The sequence below is a fragment of the Odocoileus virginianus genome, chromosome 19 (genome assembly GCF_023699985.2).
Source record: "Odocoileus virginianus isolate 20LAN1187 ecotype Illinois chromosome 19, Ovbor_1.2, whole genome shotgun sequence".
In the NCBI taxonomy this organism is placed as follows: Eukaryota; Metazoa; Chordata; class Mammalia; order Artiodactyla; family Cervidae; genus Odocoileus; species Odocoileus virginianus.
In genome coordinates, this window is record NC_069692.1 from 31,817,525 (window position 1) to 31,839,659 (window position 22,135).

The 22,135-nt window shown below is 43.7% G+C and overlaps 1 protein-coding gene across 9 annotated transcripts in view; it reads right to left on the reverse strand.

The window, feature by feature from the left end:
• The window catches only part of GRIK2 (glutamate ionotropic receptor kainate type subunit 2), a 732,075-nt gene that overhangs the window by 696,617 nt on the left and 13,323 nt on the right, over positions 1–22,135 (reverse strand). For 2 of the 9 annotated variants that reach the window (XM_070450052.1, XM_070450053.1), the window contains exons 1-2: positions 14,677–15,274; positions 9,151–9,557 (exon numbers count right to left, since the gene is read on the reverse strand). In XM_070450052.1, coding sequence (XP_070306153.1) covers positions 9,151–9,265 — 115 coding nt within the window. In that variant the 5' untranslated portion in view covers positions 9,266–9,557; positions 14,677–15,274. Of the gene's footprint in view, positions 1–5,729; positions 5,836–9,150; positions 9,777–14,676; positions 15,277–22,135 lie in introns of those variants that run through there. The other 7 variants (XM_070450048.1, XM_070450051.1, XM_070450056.1 and 4 more) reach the window with 7 other exon arrangements.

The window sequence follows — 22,135 nt, forward strand, 5'->3', positions numbered from 1 at the left end:
AAGTCCGGGGTCCTAAGTTCATGTAGAATTAGAAAATATCACTACAATGAACTCATTCTACTAAAATTGCTTTCAATTTTAAATTCTGATAAATAATTTTATCTCATATAAAATGATACAATGATTACACACACACACACACACACACACACACACACAATTTCATTAACGGAAATCTCTTAGAACTAGAAACACTATGAGTGCCTTGGAGGCAATATACTATATTCCTCAAAGTTGCTAATGGTACTTTTAAGTGGCTTCCAAGGCATCTCCCTTAGACTAAGGAAACTTTTCCCTGCTTAATCATTTGATATGGCCATGTGTTAAAAAGATATCCCTTTATCTCATTTCAGAATTTCACTTAAGAAGTATCTGTGATCCCAGGCCAAGAATTTCTACAAGACTTCAATGATCAAGGACAAGGGTGGGTTCTTTGCTTTCATTTCAATAACACAGAGAAGAGAGATCCACTTCTTCATAAAATGTAAGCAGCAGACTGAGAAACCACTGACTGTGTGCTGCAGACCAAGTCAGACCCATCCTTCCACTTGCAATTGCTTTCTGGGGTAACAAATAGGAGTACAGACCCTGTAACCTAAATAGTAAAACTCTGAAAAAGCAAGGCCTTATCTATCCTCTGACAGGGCCAGTCTATTCCTTGTCCCAAAGCTCACCTTCTTAACTTCTGCCTAAATTCCTTTCTTGTTCTGAGTCTTCTGCCAATGATACATTCCCCTCTCTTCTTCCATATCACAATTTTTTTTTTCTTTAACAGGTCTCAGCCAGCATCTCATCTCTCCTTTAAAAATACAAACCTATAGAAATCTCCTTTAAACAACTGTTGTATATATTTTCTGTATCACTCAAATGGCACTTTAATATATATATATGTCCTTTCTCTTTAATGGGATTACAAAATCTTTGCGGTCAGAATCTGGATCTTAGAATTCTATTGATATTTGCCTGGTATATCATATGTACTCAATTGTTACTTGCTAAATAAATGGTGCGGTGACAAGTTCTGGACAAGGAAGAAGACGACTTCGAATTTGGCAGGTATGGGAGAAGGGGATGGAAGGAGCTACAGAAAGAGATAAAGAAAATGGATAACTCATGGGATACTGTTCTTTGAAAGAAAAGGCAGAAGAAATAAAGCAGGCAAATGTCTTGGGGAAGTGACAGGAACCAGTAACTCTTCCTAAAACTGATACAAAGCAAAGAGAGTCAGAGGCTACCCTAGAAACATAACATAATTCACTGAAAAACATTACTCATCCGGCAGTCAGGGTATTCATGTTTTGGTCTAGAATCTGACATTAACTAGCTGTGACCAGAACAAGCGATTTCATTGCCCTTGGCAACTCATGTCTAAACCTTGGATACCAGACCTGATCTCTAAAAACCCCTTTGGCTCAGATATTACACGATTCTATAGTTTTCCTTCATCTTGAGAGAGTTTTCATTTCATTTCTTCTGGACAAAGAGGGGCCTGAATGCACTAAAAGGTATAATAAACAATACAGAAGCATTTGTTGCTAAAAAGATAAGGAGGATATAAAAGACCATATAAAATAAACCAAATGCCTATGGTGACACTGAAGCAGAACTTTTCTTTAATATCTGCTTTGCTTATTTGATCACTTCAGCTGAGAAATATTTCCATTGTAATAGATCGAGGACTCAGAGTGAGGCAGAGCTGTAAACAGAAATGGGAATTAGAGGCAACACCTTCCAAACACTCGCTTTAGCTCAATGATGGTAAAGTGCCTTGTTGATTTTAAAGGGTGTGAAAAGCATTTAAAGATCCTTTTCACTGGGAGGAGATATGCCAATGTAAGAATATCATTGACATCTTATTTAAAACCATCACATATGCTCAAAGATTTGGACTAATACCAGCAAAACGACCAATTTACAATGCACTGAGATGTCTGGCATTAATCTAAAAATGACTGTGTATCAGACAGTATTTGACTTCCCTCTTTTTTCAGCCTCCCCTTCACATCAGTGCTAATTACTCAGCACTCCCTTAGGCACCTGGAATTTTCTTTTGTATCGGAGCATCTCTGCCACAGACAGAATCGATTGATCTAATAAACTCATCCTAATTTTACAGTCTAAGGACCATGTGCTCTCCCATCCAGAATATACTTATCTTAAAACAAGGCCATGGGAGAGGGCAAATGCCAAACCAAAAAGAAAGACTGATAGATAGAATTACATGTATCAGTGGGGAAGATATCTGAAAGCCACAACCTCCCCAGATCCTTTGAGATCTTTACACATAGTTCTGCTGTCCAGTAACCTGTCGCTATTAAAAGAATGTTTAGTTTTAATTAAGAAAATGAACGGCTCAAATCAATCAATAGGGAAATGCTATATTTGAATGTTGTGGTAAATGGAGAAGAGACTCAAAGCCCAAAGAGAAAAATAAAATGGAAAATGAAAAATCCTGCAGAAAAATTTTAAGGGTCTTCTCTAACCTCCCACTCAGTTTTACCATATTAGTTTTATCTGATAAGCTAATTGTCACTTTGAAAATACAACAATATAAGATGTTCAGCTCTAAAGGTGTGAGGCAGGAGACAAATAAGCCAGTAAGCCAGGGATGAATGAATGGGGATGTGGGGTAGGCAGGAGGGTGAAAACTGGTGACTTTGAGTCCACCTCCCATCTAGCTGAGTGCTTTGGGTTTGGTCAACAATTTTTTAAAAATATGTACAATCTAAATTGGGGAGATTTTTAAGTAAAAACTTGGGTTTCAGGTTTTTCTGGAATAATCAAAGGAACAGGCAACTTTGGGAAGACAATTTCACAAGGCAAGAAGCAGCTGGAAGGGACAATCTCATAAGAGACTGAGGCTTGACTTTCACCATGGGACTGTCACTAAACGTGTTCTCAATGTAAACCAAAGAACTGTTCTTTTCGGGGGCAGAAAGAAACTGAATGCACTAAAGTACGGTAACCTGAACAGAGACGTTTCATTAACAAAAACAAGGGAAGGATTAAAAAGATAGCATAAAACCAGGGTCAAGTATTCAGGACTCCACTGAAACTGCAGAGGAACCTTTTTTTAAATTATTTTTGCATGTACAAAATATCTATCTTCTACAAATAACTTCTACAAAATTACTATCTTCTCTAGTACAGATAAGTTCTGTTAATAAGAAAAAAAAAACAAAAACAAAAGTTTAAAGAAAAGTCAAATTTGTTTTTTTCAGTTAGTGAAAAGACTCATCATCAACACTTACCCTCAACACCCTGGATCCTCTCAAAGAACTTTAAATGTCTTTTATTTTTGAAATAAAAAACACATATAGTTCCATTTATGAAGTGAGCTCTTAAAGGTATTTCCTTATTAAAACTTGGTCCTAAACCTAGGTTCACAGTATATGGTGAAGGTCTGAAAAAAGCTTATTTAACCTACATTAAATCTTGAAAATGCATTAATGAGTCTTTTAAAGGTATAATTTTAACTCCACAATCTTCAACCATAAAGACTATATAGAGCTAATCTGCCTTGCCCTTTCGATTAAACTTGTTAAGGGCGTTCTATTTAGTCAGCACCCAGAATGGGCCATTAAAATTCTTGTTCAGTAAGAGTTGTGTTCAGGGCTCTGTTGTTTTAAATTCCATTAAATCCAAATGGTCTTTATCACCCCATGACCACCCCTGACTTCAATCAGCCAATTTAATTACCTTACAAAATTGTCAGCAGAAGCAGCAAGGAAAAACAGGAAGCCTTATGACGTTATCGGACTGAAATCTTCCTCTTCAGTGTTTAATCTAGACCAGTCAATAAGGATGATGAGCACCTACTTCCTTCCCTTTCAAGGGCTTTTGACCTTACCTTTCATGCTAAGATTTAGGGTTTAAGTTTCATTTGAAGCAATTCTAGTACCTTGAGAACTGGATTACAAATTGAAAACCCATAGAAGATAAAGATTCACCACCCAAATGCAAAACAACAATTCCATTTCAATATTTCAGACCATCCTACAAAGGAAAACCGAGGATCTCCCACAAACCCCAGGTATTATGGATGCAGTAGATTAATGATTTAATGCAGATTAATGATGCAGTGATATAAGGATAGTACAGTTGAAAGACAGTAAACTACTTTCTATTCTGATATGTCAAAATGGACATCAATAATTTCCAGGGAATAAACGGAACTGGAACTACAATAACACAGTAAAATCCTAAGAACAGAAAGAAAATAAATTTCTCTCACTTAACTTTCTACCACAAAAGAATAAGGCATCTTCTTTATCAGAAATTTTAAAAATTAAAAGGAAATCAAAGATTATGTCATCATTATCATAGGCAACCCTTTATTTAAAGGTGAATAGACTTGAAAAGGCCCTGATAATCAATGATGCATCCCATGTTTGGTCTATGTTACGCTCCTCCTTTGTGTGGGAGCATTAACTTCCCTGTGCTGAGTAAATGTTGAAACAGTGTCATTTGAGAATTCAGGGAATGAACACACTGCAATGATCACTTGACTTAAGTTAAAAAGCAAAAGGTGGTCTGTCTGGAGACATGTCTACTGACATACAAACCCCTGTTCACTGCATAAAGATAACCTCACAACGCCAGAAAACGAGTTGAGTTCCATGTGTCTGGGTGGAGAAGGGGTGCTATTTCTAGAGGACGGAAAGATCATTTTTCAACGTCATTTTCTGAAATGAGTGTGCCTCCGTTGATGGATTACATCAGAGCTATTCTTTGAAGCTTTAAGAGTAAGTGGGAACTTATGTCAAAAACAGATTTTTTTATTTCTTTTTAGTGCGGCAGTAGTGTTGGCGATTCTTGGAAAGATTCCCCTCCCCTGCTTTCCAGAGCTCAACTGAGCAGGTGTTCGGGGCTTTATCAGTTTCACTCAGTAGCCGCCGGTACTCCCCCATCCCCGCCTCCCAAGAGCCAGTTTTCCTGCTTCCAGATGTCAGGCCACTCCTCCCTCCCGCCCATCTCACCTCCCAAAGGAAGAAAAATCTCTTTCAAAGAACTTGTAGAGAGTGGCAGCTTCCAAGCCCAGGCAATTCGCTCACACTCCTCTGTGATGTAGTACATCTGCTGCTAATTATTCTATCTTGGAGCACATGAACTAGCCACTTAGTAGGGGGATTCCGTAGGAACCCATTCCGTCCCCTCTCGCCCTGTGGGCTTCATAACCTGGGCTGGCCCTGAGCAGGCGGCCTTCACCTTCGGCCCGGGCACGAGGAGGAAGCGACGCGTGTGCACGGACGCAGGGCCAGCAGCACACGGTGCCAAGAGGTCCGAGCGCGTCCTGGGAAGACCTCGCCTGGGAACGGCTTTTAAGAAAGCCGCCCTACTGGCACGCCCAAGAGAAAAGCTAGGTCGACATCTGAAGGGAATTAGTGGCCTGCCACAAACCAGCTCAGCTCTTCTCTTGGAGAAGCTGCCCAGGAGTTTGGGAGAAAGTTTGGGTTCACGTCTTCGTTCTTGGCATTCGAAATGCCATTTCAGATAAGGAATGTGATCAACTCGACCTCAAAGATCCTAAACAAGTGCTGGTTTGGGGACCGATTCCTTAAAGAAGATACCAAAGCTCCCTTCCCCCCAAACTCCGGGCCGGACGGCTAGCCCTGCGCGGAGCCCGCTCCCGAGCTGGCTTCTCCTCCTCCCCTTGCTTTCCGGGGAGCAGAGGTCGAGCGGACCCGGAAGAGAGGGTGGCGAAAGTAACAAAAGAAACGTTCAAGTACCTCCGAGCCACCGTCACGTTGGGAGAATGAGGCAGTGGGGCCCACGCCCCCGGGGACGGAAGGATGCCGCCTGCGCCCCTCCAGCCGCCGGCTGGGCCGGGCCGCAGCTGCGGGGAGACAAAGGTGCCTCATAGACTCCGCGCGCCACCGCCGCGGGCTGGGGCCGGAGCGCAGCAGAGCGGGCCCGCGGGGGCGTGGCAGTTCCGCGCACGCAAACGCCGACCCCTGGACGTTCGGCCTAACCTGGGGCGGGGAAACTAACCCTCTAACTGTCCAAGCTCCCGCGGGGTGCTCGCCCTGGAGAAGGCAGGCTGGGCCGAGCCGAGATCGAGGGAGGAGAATCTGCCACGACCCACCCTAGGCGCGGCGCCGGCCCGCCCACGGGCGAGGAGCTGAGCCAAGGCTGACCCTCAGGTCGCTCCCCCATCGCCCCGGGCTGCCCTAAAGCTTCGGGAAAGCTCCCTGGAGTCGGCGCTTGGGAGACGGTCTCCCGGAGGTGTTTGCGAAGCACCTTCGGAGTGTTAGGCCCGGGTGTGCAGCCCCAGGTCAGTCGGGGTGGAGGGGGCGCCAGGATACAGGCGCTGGCGCACGCGGCTGCTGGAAGTTTTCCTGGGAACCAAAAAGGAGTCGTCGTGCCAGAGTGGTGGCCGTGCTTCCCGAGAGTGCATTTGTCGGCGCGCGCGCGCTCGTGTTTGTGAGAGAGACAGCGAGAGAGACTGATCATCCATCCAGAAGATGGGCGGGGGTAGCGAGGGACTCGGCAAGTAGCAGTCAGCACCCTAAGCTGCTCCCCTATCCACACCCGCTGGTAGGACGCAGGGTCAAGTCACCGTCAGAATGGGAACGGGGAAAACCGGGAAAGGGCTGCTTAGAGCCCGCGAAGGTGGTTTTCCACCACCTACGGGAAAGGGGGCTGAGGATGAGGCGGTAGCCGAACCGGGCCCGCGGTTGCTATAGTGCCGCTGCGGGTGCGCCGAGCGGCTGGCAGAGGCCACTCCAGGGTCAGAGGGGGAAGGAGCTGGAGGCCACCTCCTCATCCGCGTCCCAGAGGCAGCTTCTTCACTAGCAAGTCAACCCCCTTCCCTTCCAAGGCTCCAGGCCAGCGGTGAGGCTCTGGTTCGCCTTTTCAGCTGAAGTTGAAAATAACATTTCTCAAGAGTGGCTCATACGCGCGCAAGCAACCTCCACTTCATTCAGAACATGTTCTTCCCAGAAGAAAATAAAACTCCCGCCATTGCATCAAAATATCTACATCAGGGAAATGTTCCAATGGTTATAATGTACACAATCCTTCACCACTCAACTCGAGTCACAAACCAGAGAAAGTGGATCTCCGCATGGAAGATGTTTGAAGTTAATGGAGAAAATAACAGGTTATCTAGAAACTGGACAGTTGGTTTAAGGTAGCAAGGCACAGGTGGGAAGGTGTTTTCCTACTCCCCTATTTCTTAGAACATTCTTAGTAAGCACTGGTCTAGGAAAATGTATTTTGTGTGTGTGTCAGCTCTTTTGGAAAGCTGCTACACAGTCTGCTACAGTCGCCAGGATTTTTAATATGAAGATATGAAATGATCAGCGAATGTAACAATCTAATGATTCAGCAAATATTATGCTGCAAGACCAGAGCAGCAATAATTAAATCTTTAGAGTATTGGTGGCCGTTTCCCGCCTCCCAGCTTTCTTCTTTTCCCCCACTTAGTCCTCAAACACACTAAGACACTCATTCACAAACAGTTCTGAAGACACCTCGGTATTCCAAATAAGTAGGTTGTACTACTCAAAATATTGGGCAAAACTACCAAACTGTGGCACTTACAATGCTTGAAGCAGAGCAACTGAACACACACACACGTTTCCAATGATACAGGGACCCATTTAATTTCATCCAAAGAAACAAGCATTCCTGTGGACTCTTGTTGCTAAGAGCAACGTGCTTAAGTACCATCTAAAGGCATGCAGAAAGCAGGAAAACTACAACAGTAGGAATCCACTTATTGTCTTTTCTCATTACCAGTCCTGTGGGCTCCAGGTGTGTCTATGTATTGGTGGGGGAGGGAAGGAAGGGTTCCCTTTCTCCTATGTGAAAGCATTCCTACCCAGGTTCCACAAAGCCCCAGATAGATGATAAATTTTATCATTATAGAAAAAGCAAATGAGAAACGTACAAGAGAGAAGATGCTGCTGACATGGGAAATGCAGGCAATCACTCTTTGATTTAAATTTGAGTGACTTAATGTATCTGTATCTCAAAGACACATACTCAGGATTATATGGTTTCTTGCACTCTTTGGTCTAAATCCACTTGAATTGTCAAAGGAGGCGCCCACAGTGGGAGCCTTTACCCCACTGGCTTTCTCTTCTCTGACTCTTATCTACTTAAGGAAACTTTTCCTGACTAGTTCTTCTACTGAAACTCCATTGGCCAGTGGAGAGAGGCTGAGTGTTGCCCACGCTTCATTTCCTCCAAGTAAATCTTCTGGCCAACCTTCCCACTGGAGTCTCATGTTTAGATTTTCCTTGAAGCCCTAAAGAAACCTGATTCCTTAGGGAAAACAATGGATTCCCCTAATATGTAATGGCCATTTCAGCTTTCTTTTTTTTTTTTTTTAAGTCATGCTACAAGTGAAACAAAGGCTCAGACGTAGGCTCCCATACACAGACTCCCTTGGCCTCTATCATCACTGTTCATCATGTATTAGTCTGGGAAGCACGGCGAGCAAGCTGTGAGAGGACTCACAAGTTAAAAACAGACAGAAACCCTTCCTTCTGACGCTATTTCACTCAAACAGCAGCCTCCCGGTGTTAAGTACCTTCAACCTTACAACAGTCTTTTTTAAAGCTCCACGTATCCATAAAGGCACCAGGCACTGAGAAAATGGAGAGATTAACCGAAAAGGCTCTCTCTGATGACAAATCAAAAAGATTAACGCCCTTCACTTGCGGACCTGTCCGGGTCCCACGCGGAAGCGGACAGGCGCCAACTTGCCAAAGAGTTACCAGATATTAACTCATCAGCCGGGCAATCGGAGGCGTGTAGCCCCAGCCGCGCACGTTCTTGGGGAAGGAGCTGCGAGCCAAGCCCGGAGGCTCCCGGGGAGGCAAGCGGGAGCAGCGGTGTTGGCAGTACCCCAGCGTCATTACCGACTCTGACACTGGCTACCGTGCGGAGGTAACGCGACCACTACCACACACTGGCACTCGCTTCATCCTCCCGCGGCTTTTTTTTTTTAATATATAAAAAGGGGAAATAAATGAAATGAAAAGCACAATTGGGTCCTTTCAAACCCCGGGAAGCATCGGAGCAGGGAACAGGTCGAAATGTACCGAGCCCACCCGCCTAGCAGAGGAGCCAACACGCCTGTTTACATCCGGCTGCCTCTGAGCCGGATAGCAGGCGATGGAGAGGGATGGGGAATCTTACCAAATCTTAATACATGTGTGGTTCCTTGAGAATATCCAATCCACAGTAAGCAGAGCAGGAGTTTAATGGTGCGCCTGAAGACTGGATTACTTAGAACCGGGGAAATAATCTTCATGGTGTTTCTGTGTCCACACGCGCGGCACCCACTTCCCCGATCTAGCGTTAGGCTCCCGGTTTGGGTAGGAATGAGGATGCGTCGAGTGGTGGCCGCAGACACGATCACGGCATGGTCACAGAGAGAGGAAGGAGTCTCCGCTTCCCAAACCCATTAGCAATCGCTGCATGTTCTTCACTCACTGCGCCAAGGAGCAACCTTCCACTGCAAGGGATGGTGGGACATCCATGTTAGTCGGGGAGCATCCGGGAGAAAGCCAGCACGCACACCCACAATGTCCGGCCGCGCGAGCCTGGGGAAGCAGAGGAGGAGGAAAATCAATAGGAAATCCAGCCTTGGAAACCGCAGAGGCGCCGGGAGCGATCCACAGTCCCAACACAAAAGGCGCTTTGCTCGCAAAGGTTTCGCCAGGCCCTATTCTACGGCACTGCTGCACAGCTTCTGACGTGAAGCCAAGATTAAGTGAGAAAAATTGAGATAGCTGCTTGCCTCTTAAGGCTTCCTGCCAGTGAGCTTCCCAATATCTATTATGCAACCAGTCTGGTCGCCCACCTTGAGTTGCAAGGAGGAAGTTGGATTTGTTTGCGTGGAGAAAAAAAGTGCTTTTATTTCCAGTAAAAGTCTTTACTAAGATAGTGACTGAGGCATGCAAGTGGACTTCCTCCATCAACTGATGAATTTTAATAAATGACAACCTAAGTCAAAGTCACTTTGTCCAGGAGTTGTAAATAAAGAAGTGGTCTAAAACAGAGAAATTTACTGCAAATGTAACTTATTTTTAGGCTAAAGGAGGGTCTTTTTATACTTTTAGAATTTTGTCTAGGCATTAATATAGATTGAAATGCTATTGGAGAGGTAAAGATAGTCTTTAAAAACTTGAGTGAGACGTTCTTTGATTACTACCCAGCAATAAAAATACATTTCTGCAAGTGGACTTTTAGGGAGGAAATGTTGAAATAAAATGAAGGAATCATATTTCCCCACCCATGTTTTACCTTATCTTAAAATAATTGTGAATATATTAAAATACAATGATATTTGAAATGGTGCAGCAAACTCCAAAGGATTCAATAATTTATGCCCAAATTTCTTCCCACTTTGATTTTCTGAATATCTTTTTCTTGAAGACATGAAGTATGGAATTGTAGCTTAAGCGGTATTGAGTGTCATGGTTTTGTCTAAAAATGCCTTATTATTTTCTAGTGTTCTGATAAGAATAATCAGCGTCCCCAGACAGTGACTGTCTTGGCTTTCACAATTTATTCAATAAAAAAAGTACATAATTATATTTTCTTTTGTATTTTAGCTGTCCTCTATGCATATAGGTAAAATATCCAACCATAATAGCCACATTAGGAAGTGAAAATAAATTGGACAGTGATAAATATATTACTATATATTAATATTTTTAAGTGATAGGAAGCCCAAAAGGCAAATTGCTGAAACTGTACCTTAAAAGTAATGTCTTTTTCATAACCAACTAAGAGGACATATGTTAACCCTTAGGAAAAGTTATAAGATCATATCATATTTGAAGAATACCTCATTTTTAAATGAGTGATATGAGAAGTATTTCTTCTAGATAGCAAGATTTCTTAAATTTGTTTTAAATCTATTTTTCTTAAGATAGTTTAAAATGCTGATTTGAAAATAAACCTACATTCTGCAAAGGCATTAGGTGGGCATTGATTTTTTTTTTAAATGGAGGCATATCTGCAGTGTCAAAAATAAGTATCATGAATGGCTAGTTCTGCAGTGTAGCAGGCAATTCAATCAAATAATCTGACTATTTGAGCACTTTAAAGGGAACACCTTGTGCTAAAACCAAGGGTATCTAGCGACTCCTTCAGTCCATGTTTAAAATATCTCTTGTAAAGCATGTGCAGCCCAACATGCCCTGTCTTGTATTTGCTGTCTCATTTATTCCACTCTATTTGTCCTTTTCTTCTGTTTGATCTGAGGAGAGATAATAATGATTGCCAGGGCAAAAAAAAATTCTTATTATTTATTTCAACATAATTGATATCTTCTACCTAAAAATAGCATGTTCTGATGTGGCTAATCAAAATACTGCAGTTTTGCAGTACAGTTAGCATTTAATGGAACTTGAGAAAACAAAATGTACCATAACTCCTTGTTCATATATTCTGTTAACATAATGGCATTTGATATTACAGTTGCAACTTTTCTACTTAAAACTAGCATCCTAAACTATTTAGGTTTTGTGAGATTATTTATTGGGTGTCTAGCTGTACTGAAAGATCAAGCTTCCAGATTCTTGAAGTTCTTACACAGTAAATTAGGCAGTAAAAAGTCTATCGCAAAATTTTCTTACCATTAATTGGTCCCCAAAGAACCAATTTTGCACATATGCTAAATTAGGTTCATTTACATCCATCAGCTAATCTGAAAGACTTCAACACCACAGACAGCAACTCCACCTGTCCAATTGAACTTCTGCAAGACAGATGACCTTTCTTCAGTACCTCGGACAGCGCTTCAGACGTAGATTTATTTTGGAGCACTACAGTGAAAGTAGTACATTGAATGGGTAATGTACCATTGGAAGTGACAATGTGCATATTTCTACTATACAGATTCTGGAAGCTTGAATTATTACATTGTTCACATTGTCAAGAAGACTATTTTGTCAACTGTGTTGTGTATATATTTCAGTGTGACTTAATGGGGATTGCTTAGCATACCCAGGATGTGCCAATAGCCATCCCTTTCCAAGGCATACTACTACAAAAGCCATTCATTTACATTAACTGTGAGTCCCCTCTTGAGCACTAAACTACTTGTTTCTCAGTACAGAAAACTGCCTGAGAGACCACCAAAACTCAGACCACTGAATAATTCTGTCAGTGTTCAGTGGCTAAAGACATTTCTAAAATGTATAATTAGTTATCGCTTTAGAATTCTTCACCTTCAGATTTCCATCTGTTACAGGGTTATCAGACTAATTCTCATTCCTTCTCATTAAACTTCACTCACTCCCGGGGCAAAAACAACAACAACAACAATAAAACCCCTAAAATTACCTCCCCAGTATTAGAACAAAATGATTTGATGGTGTAGAAGATGCCTTATAGTATGGCAATTCTGAAGTTATTACAAGTTTCTCCACAATACTGATACCATACATCATAGTTTCGGGTCTATATGAAGGATTGATAGAGTCATTACATAGTATTTACTGATCATATTTAACTCTTCTTTTAAATTTGTAATTTGCTCCTCAAAAGAAAAAAAAATGCTAGTGGTGTCAGACAGTCATATATATTTAGTAATTCGGAGGTTCATACACCTTATTCCATGGTTTTGATTGCTTTTTTTCTCATTTTAACCATATGGCAACCTTTACTTTCAGAAGCCAAAGCTCTGTAGGTTCCAAGGTCAAAGCAGAGACGACAAACTGCAAATGCACACACATATACACACATACACAGAGGAGCTGTGTCTAAAAGTAAGCCTAAAAAAGAAAAGAAAAAAGAAACTACACAGATAGAAGGCTGGCATGAAAGATATCAAGCCCATGATAAATTAGCAAAGAACAAAATGCATTCCATGTTCACCCAGAGCTTGTTCCAATAACAACAACAACAAAAAGTCATTAGCTTCATCTTTTACTCTATTTTTATATTTACTGACACTAATGACCTCTTATTCTTGGGCACTATTACTTGAGAAGCAATTTTAGTTTTCTATTCTCCCAGTGAAAATGAATCTTATTCTAGTTAGCTGCCACCTGCTGGGGCATGTACAAATGTGTAATAATCCTTATAGCACAAGGTTTAAAAAGACAATGCCTCTACCTTCTGCAAGAAATAGCAAATACATATCCCAGGACAACTTGAATTTCAAAGGTGTTTTTCAAAGGTTCTTTCATGTTATATCTATATTTCAGTTTTTCACATGGAATTTTTTTCTAAGAATTCCACTTGACTTGTCGCTGAAGTCCTGCTGATATGTGACATTTGAAAAACCTCATCTTATAGTAACACCTGACCTATTCTTCCATGCATGTGGCCTGTTGTATTGCGGCTAAGCTAAAATAAACAGCCTGTTCATCCATGGCATTAGAGGTGCCAGAGAATAATGTCAGAGCTGATATCAGTTAAAACCACACTGTTGCATATTTGCACTTCACCCTTCCTAACTATGAGTGCTATGCTATGCAATCCCTTGTGATTCTGAACACATTTCAGCTGTTACACCAACATTCTGCTGCATTGATGATTAATGACATTTAGAGCTTAATTAATTTTTAGATGAGAAAAGAAGTGTATCTTAATTAAGAAATTGAATTGGGATAGATTTACATGACCTGGAACCTTTTTAAAAAAATTTCAGAACTGTGTAACCTTTAATGGGTTTAAATAGAAGAAAACAGGTAAGATTTCTAGCATCATTTATTTCTCTAACATCTTCCCTCTGTGTGATTCATTTTGTTTGTTTAATAAGTTCCTAGGGCCACTGGAAGCTGCTTTGGTGGTTACGGGAATGATTTATATAAAAAGTTACAAGGTAATGAACTTACACAAATCAAGATTGAAATATCAGTGCCTATCTTCAGCAGCTAAACTACAAACTAAGATTCAAACGAATCATGATCTGTTGTGAAATTAAGACAACCATCAATCCATAAGGTAATTTCTGATGACATGATACTTACAGCATGAAGATGAAGAAAGGAGAGAAGATAATCTGTGCGTTACCATCAAGATAGTAGTTTAAGTTTTCTAACCTTTCCTAGTCCCTAAATTGGAAATCATTTTCTAAGGTGCCTCAGCTAGGTCCCCTGGTTTAGTAAAGAACTCTTTGAAGGTAACAATATCAGAGGATGAGAGTCACTAAAAGTTCTTGACGTTTATGATCCACCCTGGTAACACCACTCCCCTCACCCTAATGGGACACCCTCTGAGTTTTTTCAGAGGATCTTAGTGCTGGCACCGGTTAAAATGAATGTCTGTACTTCCTCAGCACGGAATTAAGGAGCAGGGTTAATAGATGAATGGGCGGATGGAAGGGAGGCTGGGGAGTTGGTCAGACCCGCAGGCGGACACACAGCTTCTTGCCATCTGTCTCTCTTCGCCTCGCGCGAGTCCCAGTAGCTGAGGCCACTTCCTGACACGTCCACTTATTAAATTATTTTATAGGGAGAACGCGAGCGCCTGCAGCCAACCGAACCAGTCGCATCCTTGACGGGAATTGGCTGAGGCGAGCGGGACAAAGCCTCTCGCAGCTAGTCGGTCCAGCGGGTGCCCCGAGAGCACCGGGCTCCACCGCGTCTTCTTCCTCTCCAGGCGGAAAATGCCCCTCGCCCACCCCGGGTCTCTCCTGTCCTCGTGGGAACAGACGTCTCCGGAGGCGGCCCGGAGCGGAGCCCACCCGAGGGAAGCCCTTACCTTTCGCTGGGGGTGAGGTGGGCGGGGAGGGGGAGGGGTGGTCCGCGGGGAGGAGCAGCCGGAGGAGGTCGGGCGGGAAGTCCCCGGCTCCCGGACAGAGCAGCGCAGCCGCGGGCGCCGAGCGCGAGTGACGGCGGCGGCGGAGACGAAGACCGCGGAGCCGCGGCGGCGGCGGAGACAGACACGCCTCCTGGCGGGGGTTCCTCGCCTCTTGCTTTAAAGGCGCCGCGCTCTATTCCCCGCGGTCCCTGCACGCTCCGGGCCGCCGCGGCCACCAGGGCGCAGCGCTCGCCCCTGGACCGTAGGAGCTAAGGCGAGAAAATTCGGGGCGCCCCCACACACTTGGACATCATGAACTCCCCGGCCTGGACTTCCCCCACCGTATACGCCTGCCTACTCAGATGGGGCGACTGGAAACGTGATGCTTGGTTAGGGAGTGATGCAAATCGCCAAGGGATTTGCCTGGCCCTGGGTGGTGGACAACAGGTAGAAGGAGCTCGCGCGCGTTTGGTTCTGGGTGGTGGCTTTTATACCGCTCCGAAACCATAGCAACGGATCTACTCTGCTGCCAGGATTTGGAGAGCAAGCTGGTAGTCTACAAAGTGGCCCTCTTAGTCCAACTTCTGTCATTTCCCTAGGAGAAAAACCCTGACCTGCGCCTCACCCCCACCTCCACCTCAAGCGCACCCTACCAATGGGCTTCCCCCGGGTTCCCGTTCCCCGTTAGACCTGCCGTCGCGGCGCCTATCTCCCCGCCTCCATCTCTAAAAACAGGACAATCCCGAGAGTCGGGGGCTGGGGGCAGGAGGGCCAGCGGACAGTCTCTGAGCCCGTCTGGAGCCTCAGTGGCAGACGCCTACTTTCCTCCGAGGTCCCTGACCTCTCAATCCAAATAAATCGCAGAAAGAAGTTGGGTTCAAGATCTGGTGGGCGCCGAACCGTTGGTCTCAGACTCAAAGACTGGCGAAAGAAGCCAAGGGGAGCCTTCCAGGCGTGGCGGCCGCCGGTCTAAAATCTCTAATAGACTTCTTAAATAGGCCCGAATTGGGGAGGGGTGCCTGAATTTCCGAGACTTCTCGAAGCCCGGCTTCCAGGGAGGGGCCGCCGGCGGCGAGCAAACCCGGCTCCCCCAGCTTCTGAGTAGAAACGATTAGCTTCTGCAAACAATCCCCGATTTCCACTCCTCTGGGTCGGAAAAGTCAACATCTATTCAATACCGTCGCTATTTTATCCTCGGCCCTACAATATTAACTAGAGCGGAGACTTTGCAAGTTGCCCCCAGAGAAAGTTGGCAAGCAGCCGGGATTCGCTGGGAAGTTTAAGTGAGGATGAGGCTCAGCAGGCCGGGCGCGCTGGGCCGGGAGACAGTTTGCAAACCGGCTGTGTAAGGAGGGGCCCTGGTGAGATCCCGTGGAGCTGCCCTCATCCCTGGGGACACTCCAGTCTCTGATTCCTAAGGTCCGGAAGTAGAGAGACCCTGCACCCCCAAGGGTCTGGCTGTCTGAGCTGAAGACAAGCCTGCGTCCTTTTGCTGCTTCCTTTCTTGCAGTCCTGGTGGAGTGAAGCTCTTGCCTGTCGGCTCCTGACGCAGCCCTGTGGCCCTCCACACCCTGGGGCCAGCGCCTGACTCAGCCCAGCCCTGAAGCTCTCAGAAACTTACTCCTGACAAATGCTATCTGGCTCCCAAGCAAAACCAGCAGTCTACGCGGTGGGTCACCACTGCAGGCCCTCCTGTTCCCTGCCTGCCTATTGCCCACGCCCAGGCAGGCAACGCTCGGGTTTTAAAGAAGCTAAGGAGAGATGAGTTAGTGGCAATGCAGCGTCCAGTTAGTCATTTAAAGATCCCTAGGGTGAAAGGGAGGCTCCCGTAATTAAGTCAACAGCGGCCTTGTTGTATGGAGTAAATAAATAGTCAATGACTCCATTGTGCCTCCTGGAGCGGGCAGCACAGACGCGTGACCGACTCTGGGCGCCTGGGCTCCAGCTGCTGTGACCTGCAGCCTACTGGGCCCTCGAGGTACAGCCAAGCTCGGGCCAGGCCCAGTAAAATATCCCATTCAACCCCACTGCCTCACAGGAGTGATGAAGACAACTTGTCCACTGGCCAAAGGCACTTTCCTCGTCATCACAGGACTGGCCTCCCCACTTCCAGGGGAGGGAGGAGAGAACACTGGACACAGAAGATTCTGCAGCAAATCCCTGGGCAGAAGGATCCGGCTTTGTTCTGTTGTGACTCTGAGAATGCCGAGGAGGGAGTGTGCCTCGTCTCACTGTGATAAGCTTAGGCTCTGGCATGCAGTAGGTGCTGAGTGAAAGAATAAGGGATTCCTGGGCTGTCTCCCACTTCCACATTGTTGTCCCCAAGACCACATTGTTTCTGGGGAAGGAGAGGTGGCATCTGTGCTATGTGTGTTCTTAGAACCTAGTTGTAAATTTCTTTTCCAACCTGGTCCTGAATTTCTTTTCCAGAGCAAATGGGATACAAGCATAAAGACAAAAATAACAGGCACTGGAAAGGGCAAGAGGGGCTGGAGGAGAGAGCTGTGAGAAAAGTGAAACAAATCAAAATTATGCAAGTTGTGACAAATTCATTTTCTAAATAAAATGTTATCTGGATTCGAATGAGAAAAGCGGACTCACAGGGGAACTTTAGCCTATACACACCCATTTAAACCTTCAAAATAAATTCTGCAACACTGTAATATCTTTTCCATAATTTATGTCAGGATTTATGAAGTTAAACTTTAAGATATCAGATCCCAAGTCTCTCAGGAGAAAGTCTTTCCCAGTCATCCTGAAGACCTGATCTCCCATCTTTGAGAAGGTAGCTGAGTCCCTCAGTGTGAATTGAATGAAGGAACCACTTCTCCATCTTCCTTCTCAAAATGCTCTTAGAATATTAGCATGTCTGGGATTTTAACTCCTGAGGACTCAGCAGGGATCACTGAATTTCCAAGCTTACTACCAGGTTTTGTTTCTTTGTGTTGGCCTGGTTTGTTTGAATTACATATATGCATTCAATTGGAAGATACTGTTTGAATAATCTAGTCCAGTGCCTTCATTTTACAAGCGATATAAACCAAAGTGAGAAAAGAGGGGTGAATAACTCAGGATGTGGCAGGACTGAGACAGCCTCCTAGTTGCGCAGGGCAACATCAGCCTGTCTTCTGCCATCCACCTTCAAAACTCAGAATCACATGAAGTTAGGACTGTAAGGAACTTCAAGGACTTCCACGCCATTTCAGGGTCCCAGATCTTGGTATATGGAAAAAAATGTACACTTGGGCACATAGCCTTGAAATCTTGCATACACTATAAGAGATGCACATAGCACCTGAAGCCCACTGAAGGCTTATGAGCCCCTCAACCCCAGGATGAGAACCACCAACTTAGTCCAACAACATAATTTTTCAGATGATGAAATCTAAACAAACATACTTACTCAGAGTCAGACTGAGGGTTAAGGATAGTTATACGTCTGGATACCTAGTATCCAGACTAAGAGTTCCAAGGGGAACAGTGGAAATGTTTGGGATTTGGAGATGTACACAGCAATATAGAGATGAGAAGTGATACAGAATAACCCTGGAAGCCCCAGGCTTCTTGTAAAGACGCTATAAAAAGCAAGAAAAGACAAGTGGGAGTTAAGCCTGATGATCTCCAAGGCATATTATGATGCTAAGGTTGTGGTGAGTGTGTGGGGTTCTTCTGGACCCCTGTTTTAACTTCTGCCTATGAAAGTGTGGGTCAGAGAAGGTCATTATGGCCAGACCTCTGAACTCTCAAGGCTTTTACCTGCTATTTTGTGGGGTTGTTCTGGACCCCTGTTTTAACATCTGCCTATGAAAGTGTGGGTCAGAGAAGGTCATTATTGCCAGACCTCTAAACTCTCAAGGATTTTGCCTGCTATTTTTTCTGGAGGAGATACCCCTTCACCCTCCAGAAAGGAAAAGGTGGCAGAGAGATCTAAGTACCTCCTCCAATGCACTTTCCCATCTCACTAGGCATCTAAAATATACAACTGATCCTCTTTATTCTGGATGTGACCATATCCAGACTCAACACATCAATGAGACCTCCAAGTCACCTGAAATGACTCATTCTTCTACTTTTATAGTCAGTTTATTACTTCACGTGTAAATCTATTTCCATTTCGCATCTTCCACACATAATGCATTCCAACTTTCTGTGTCAAAATTTGCTCACTTAGTCATTTCACTTCTGCCTGGACTCCTGAAATAGTACCAAGACCAAAGTATTCCTCAAGTACTCTACTTAGATGACTATAAATCTGTGAATATTCCAAGGATTCTCATGCACCCTTCCTACTAATTTAAGTTTTAGGTTCCTGAGGTTACTTTGTACTGTCTCCCCTCATCCTCCTCACTATCATTGTCCCCTCCCCTCTCCAATCTCTAACTGGCCAAGTCCTTCTTCAACCCCTAGCTAACTTATTTATTATCTTAGCATGTATTTGTTGAATGCTTATTATGTTTTAAGGAAATGAAGACAAGACAATGAGGAAAAATGTAGGCAAGACACTTTGCAAGATATTTCTAAAGGCACACAGTCAGTTCTATTAGCAAGACCATGACATTCTTGCTCCTTCTTTTGTAGAAAGCACTGTTATAAAAGTTGGAATGTACTGGCACACAAGTGGCATCTAGTAGAGAGGCATTGTACTAGAAAATATTTCTTGTTAGACTCCCCATCCCACCTGCGACTAAGGAGGGAAGAAACTCTGAAGATCCGTAGGCATGTGGACAGGTAGAGAGGGGGTCCCACTCTGGGTGAGATAAGGCACACAGGGACAGAAGTACATGCTTCTTCAAAAAACAGCATCTTAATTGATCATATCATGAAGGAACTGCCAACGCAAATCCTCAGGACTATTCCCCACCTACCATTAATCTCTCCTGTTTGTTAGAAGCTTAATAAAAGGTTTCAGAGGGGGGAAATAGCTATTTATATAAGTCCTGTGCACGTGTGCACGCATGCTAATTTTTGCTTCAGTCCGGTCTGACTCTTTATGACCCTGTGAACTATAGCCCACCGGGCTCCTCTGTCCATGGGATTCTCCAGGCGAGAATACTGGAGTGGGTTGCCATGCCCTCCTCCCAGGGATCTTCCTGACCCAGGGAGCGAACCCACTTCTCTTACCTCTCCTGCATTGTCAGGAAAGTTCTTTGCACTAGCGCCACCTGGGAAGCCCATACAAGTCCGACCCTATTCCAAAATGTTTCACGTAAAATATCACATATTACTCTTTGAACAATCTTGTCAAAAGTATAGTTACTGTTTTAAGGATAATAAAACTAAAATATAGAAAAGTATATAACTTACCTATGGACAAACAAATAGTGAAGGCAAAACTGGGATTCACAACTTTGTAGTTTATTGTTCTTGCTGGTACAAGAGAACAGGCAGGGAGAACAAAGCAGTATCTGCCCAGCTCTCTTATCCCGAGGTGTTGTTACTAAGCTGTGAGGGGTAAAGCCCAACAGTTTAGGCTGGGAATATGGAGGGCTGGAGAATACGCAGTAACTCAGATTGAGCAGATCTGCTTCCTCAGCAAACCCGAGTGAAGGATTCATCCGGAGCCAGAAACCAGAAGCAGCTGCCTCTCAGAGGGGAAGCCAGCTTCAAAGCAAGCAGAGGGCATTTCTCAACCTTTGTTAGAGTCCAAGAAAAAAACCCAGAATTTGATCTGATCCCTTAAGAGTGTTCTCAACAGAAACTAAAGTCTATCTTTGCCAAGAGAGTAGTTGTTGCAATAAGTGAGAACTAACGATAAAGACACTTCTAGTAATAACCATTTGTCCTTAATGATAATACCTTCCTAGCTGTTCCGTCTATGAAAGGGGCTATACCTGCCAGAGCTTATACTAACTTTCTGAGTTTATAGCAGTCCAGCATTCTCCAGGAACATCGTGTTCCTGAATTGTTCCAATGATAGGATACTGTTCACTTGTATATTTGCTTGTATTCAAGCAAACTTTGTAAACTTGGTTCAGAATGTTGAACAGGGCTTTAATTTTCATTCTGCAGTGAAACATTCTGATTGATTCAGTTCATCATAAAGGAAGTTGTTAGATACAGAATTATTGTCTCTGTAACAGGTCCTGCCTAGAGAGGTCATTCAAGCTGTAGAAAGCTGTTATAGAGGAAATGACCAGGGTCCCAATAGATTTTTCCTCTTCTCCTTTAATGTAGTGATGCTAATTAGCAGCTTTTGAATCTCTTATTGCAGGTGAGCCCAGCTTCAAGGGCTGACATTCATTAAGAATATGGACACTGCTGACCTCCTACCTTTCACACTCCTTCCAACCAAAGGATCACACAGACTGTTGGATCGAGTTGTTGGTATTGTTTGGACATGCATTGTAGGAGAGCACACAACAGAAGTAATAGAATTCGGGTTTTAGGATCTGTAAATTACATGGTTTTTAATTCTGTAAATTAAGCTTAAAATGGAAAGAAAATGCATAGACTAGAGGCTAGGATCAAAATGTAGGTCCAAACTCTGTATACAAATGGAAAGTGTGAAAATTGGAAAATCAACTTATTTTGCAATCTATTGTACCAACACCTTTTAATATATTAAGATAACTGTCTCAATCTGCTTCCAGATCAGTGTCCCTTTGTAAATATACATGAAATTTGAGTACAAAGGGATGAACAGCAATGCATCACTTAACTGTATCAATATTTTGTGTAGTTGATCATGTAAGAATCAGAAGCAGATTTAGTCTTCTCTGTGGACTGTAGAGACTAAGGTCTGTTGACCGTATTTCTACTTCACAAACAGAGCTATCCAACCAAGCCTTGCTTACAAACTGGAAATGTGCTCAAACACACTGTCCCTGATATTCTGTTTGCTATTCTAGGCTGACAAATTGCTAACTTTCTACAATACTAGATACATATATACTGTAATTAGGAAAACAGAAGAAAAGAATCTGTGATATGGAAACATTTCTGATGATAGCTGATAATTAAAATTGCTATTTTGGGGGATAAAACAGAAGAAATGTAGTAATTTCTATAATATTTTCCACTATTCACTAATTTTAAATTAAGACATAGATTTCATGTTTATATGTACTTTACTGTATCTATTTCACTACAATAAGGGACTCAGAGTCAAAGTCCAAGTGTTAGAAACCAGAATTGTTGGAAAATGTTCTCAGCCATAAGGGAGGAGAATCTAGAATTTGCAAATATTTTTCATTTATTTCTCCTCATTCTATACTCATAATAACCATTAAAGAGAGTTACCACTTCCCAGGTGGCTCAGTTCAGTTCAGTTGCTCAGTCATTCTGACTCTTTGCGACCCCATGGACTGCAGTAGGCCAAGCTTCCCTGTCCATCACCAACTCCCAGAGCTTGCTCAAACTCATGTCCATCAAGTCAGTGATGCCATCCAACCATCTCATCCTCTGTCATCCCCTGCTCCTC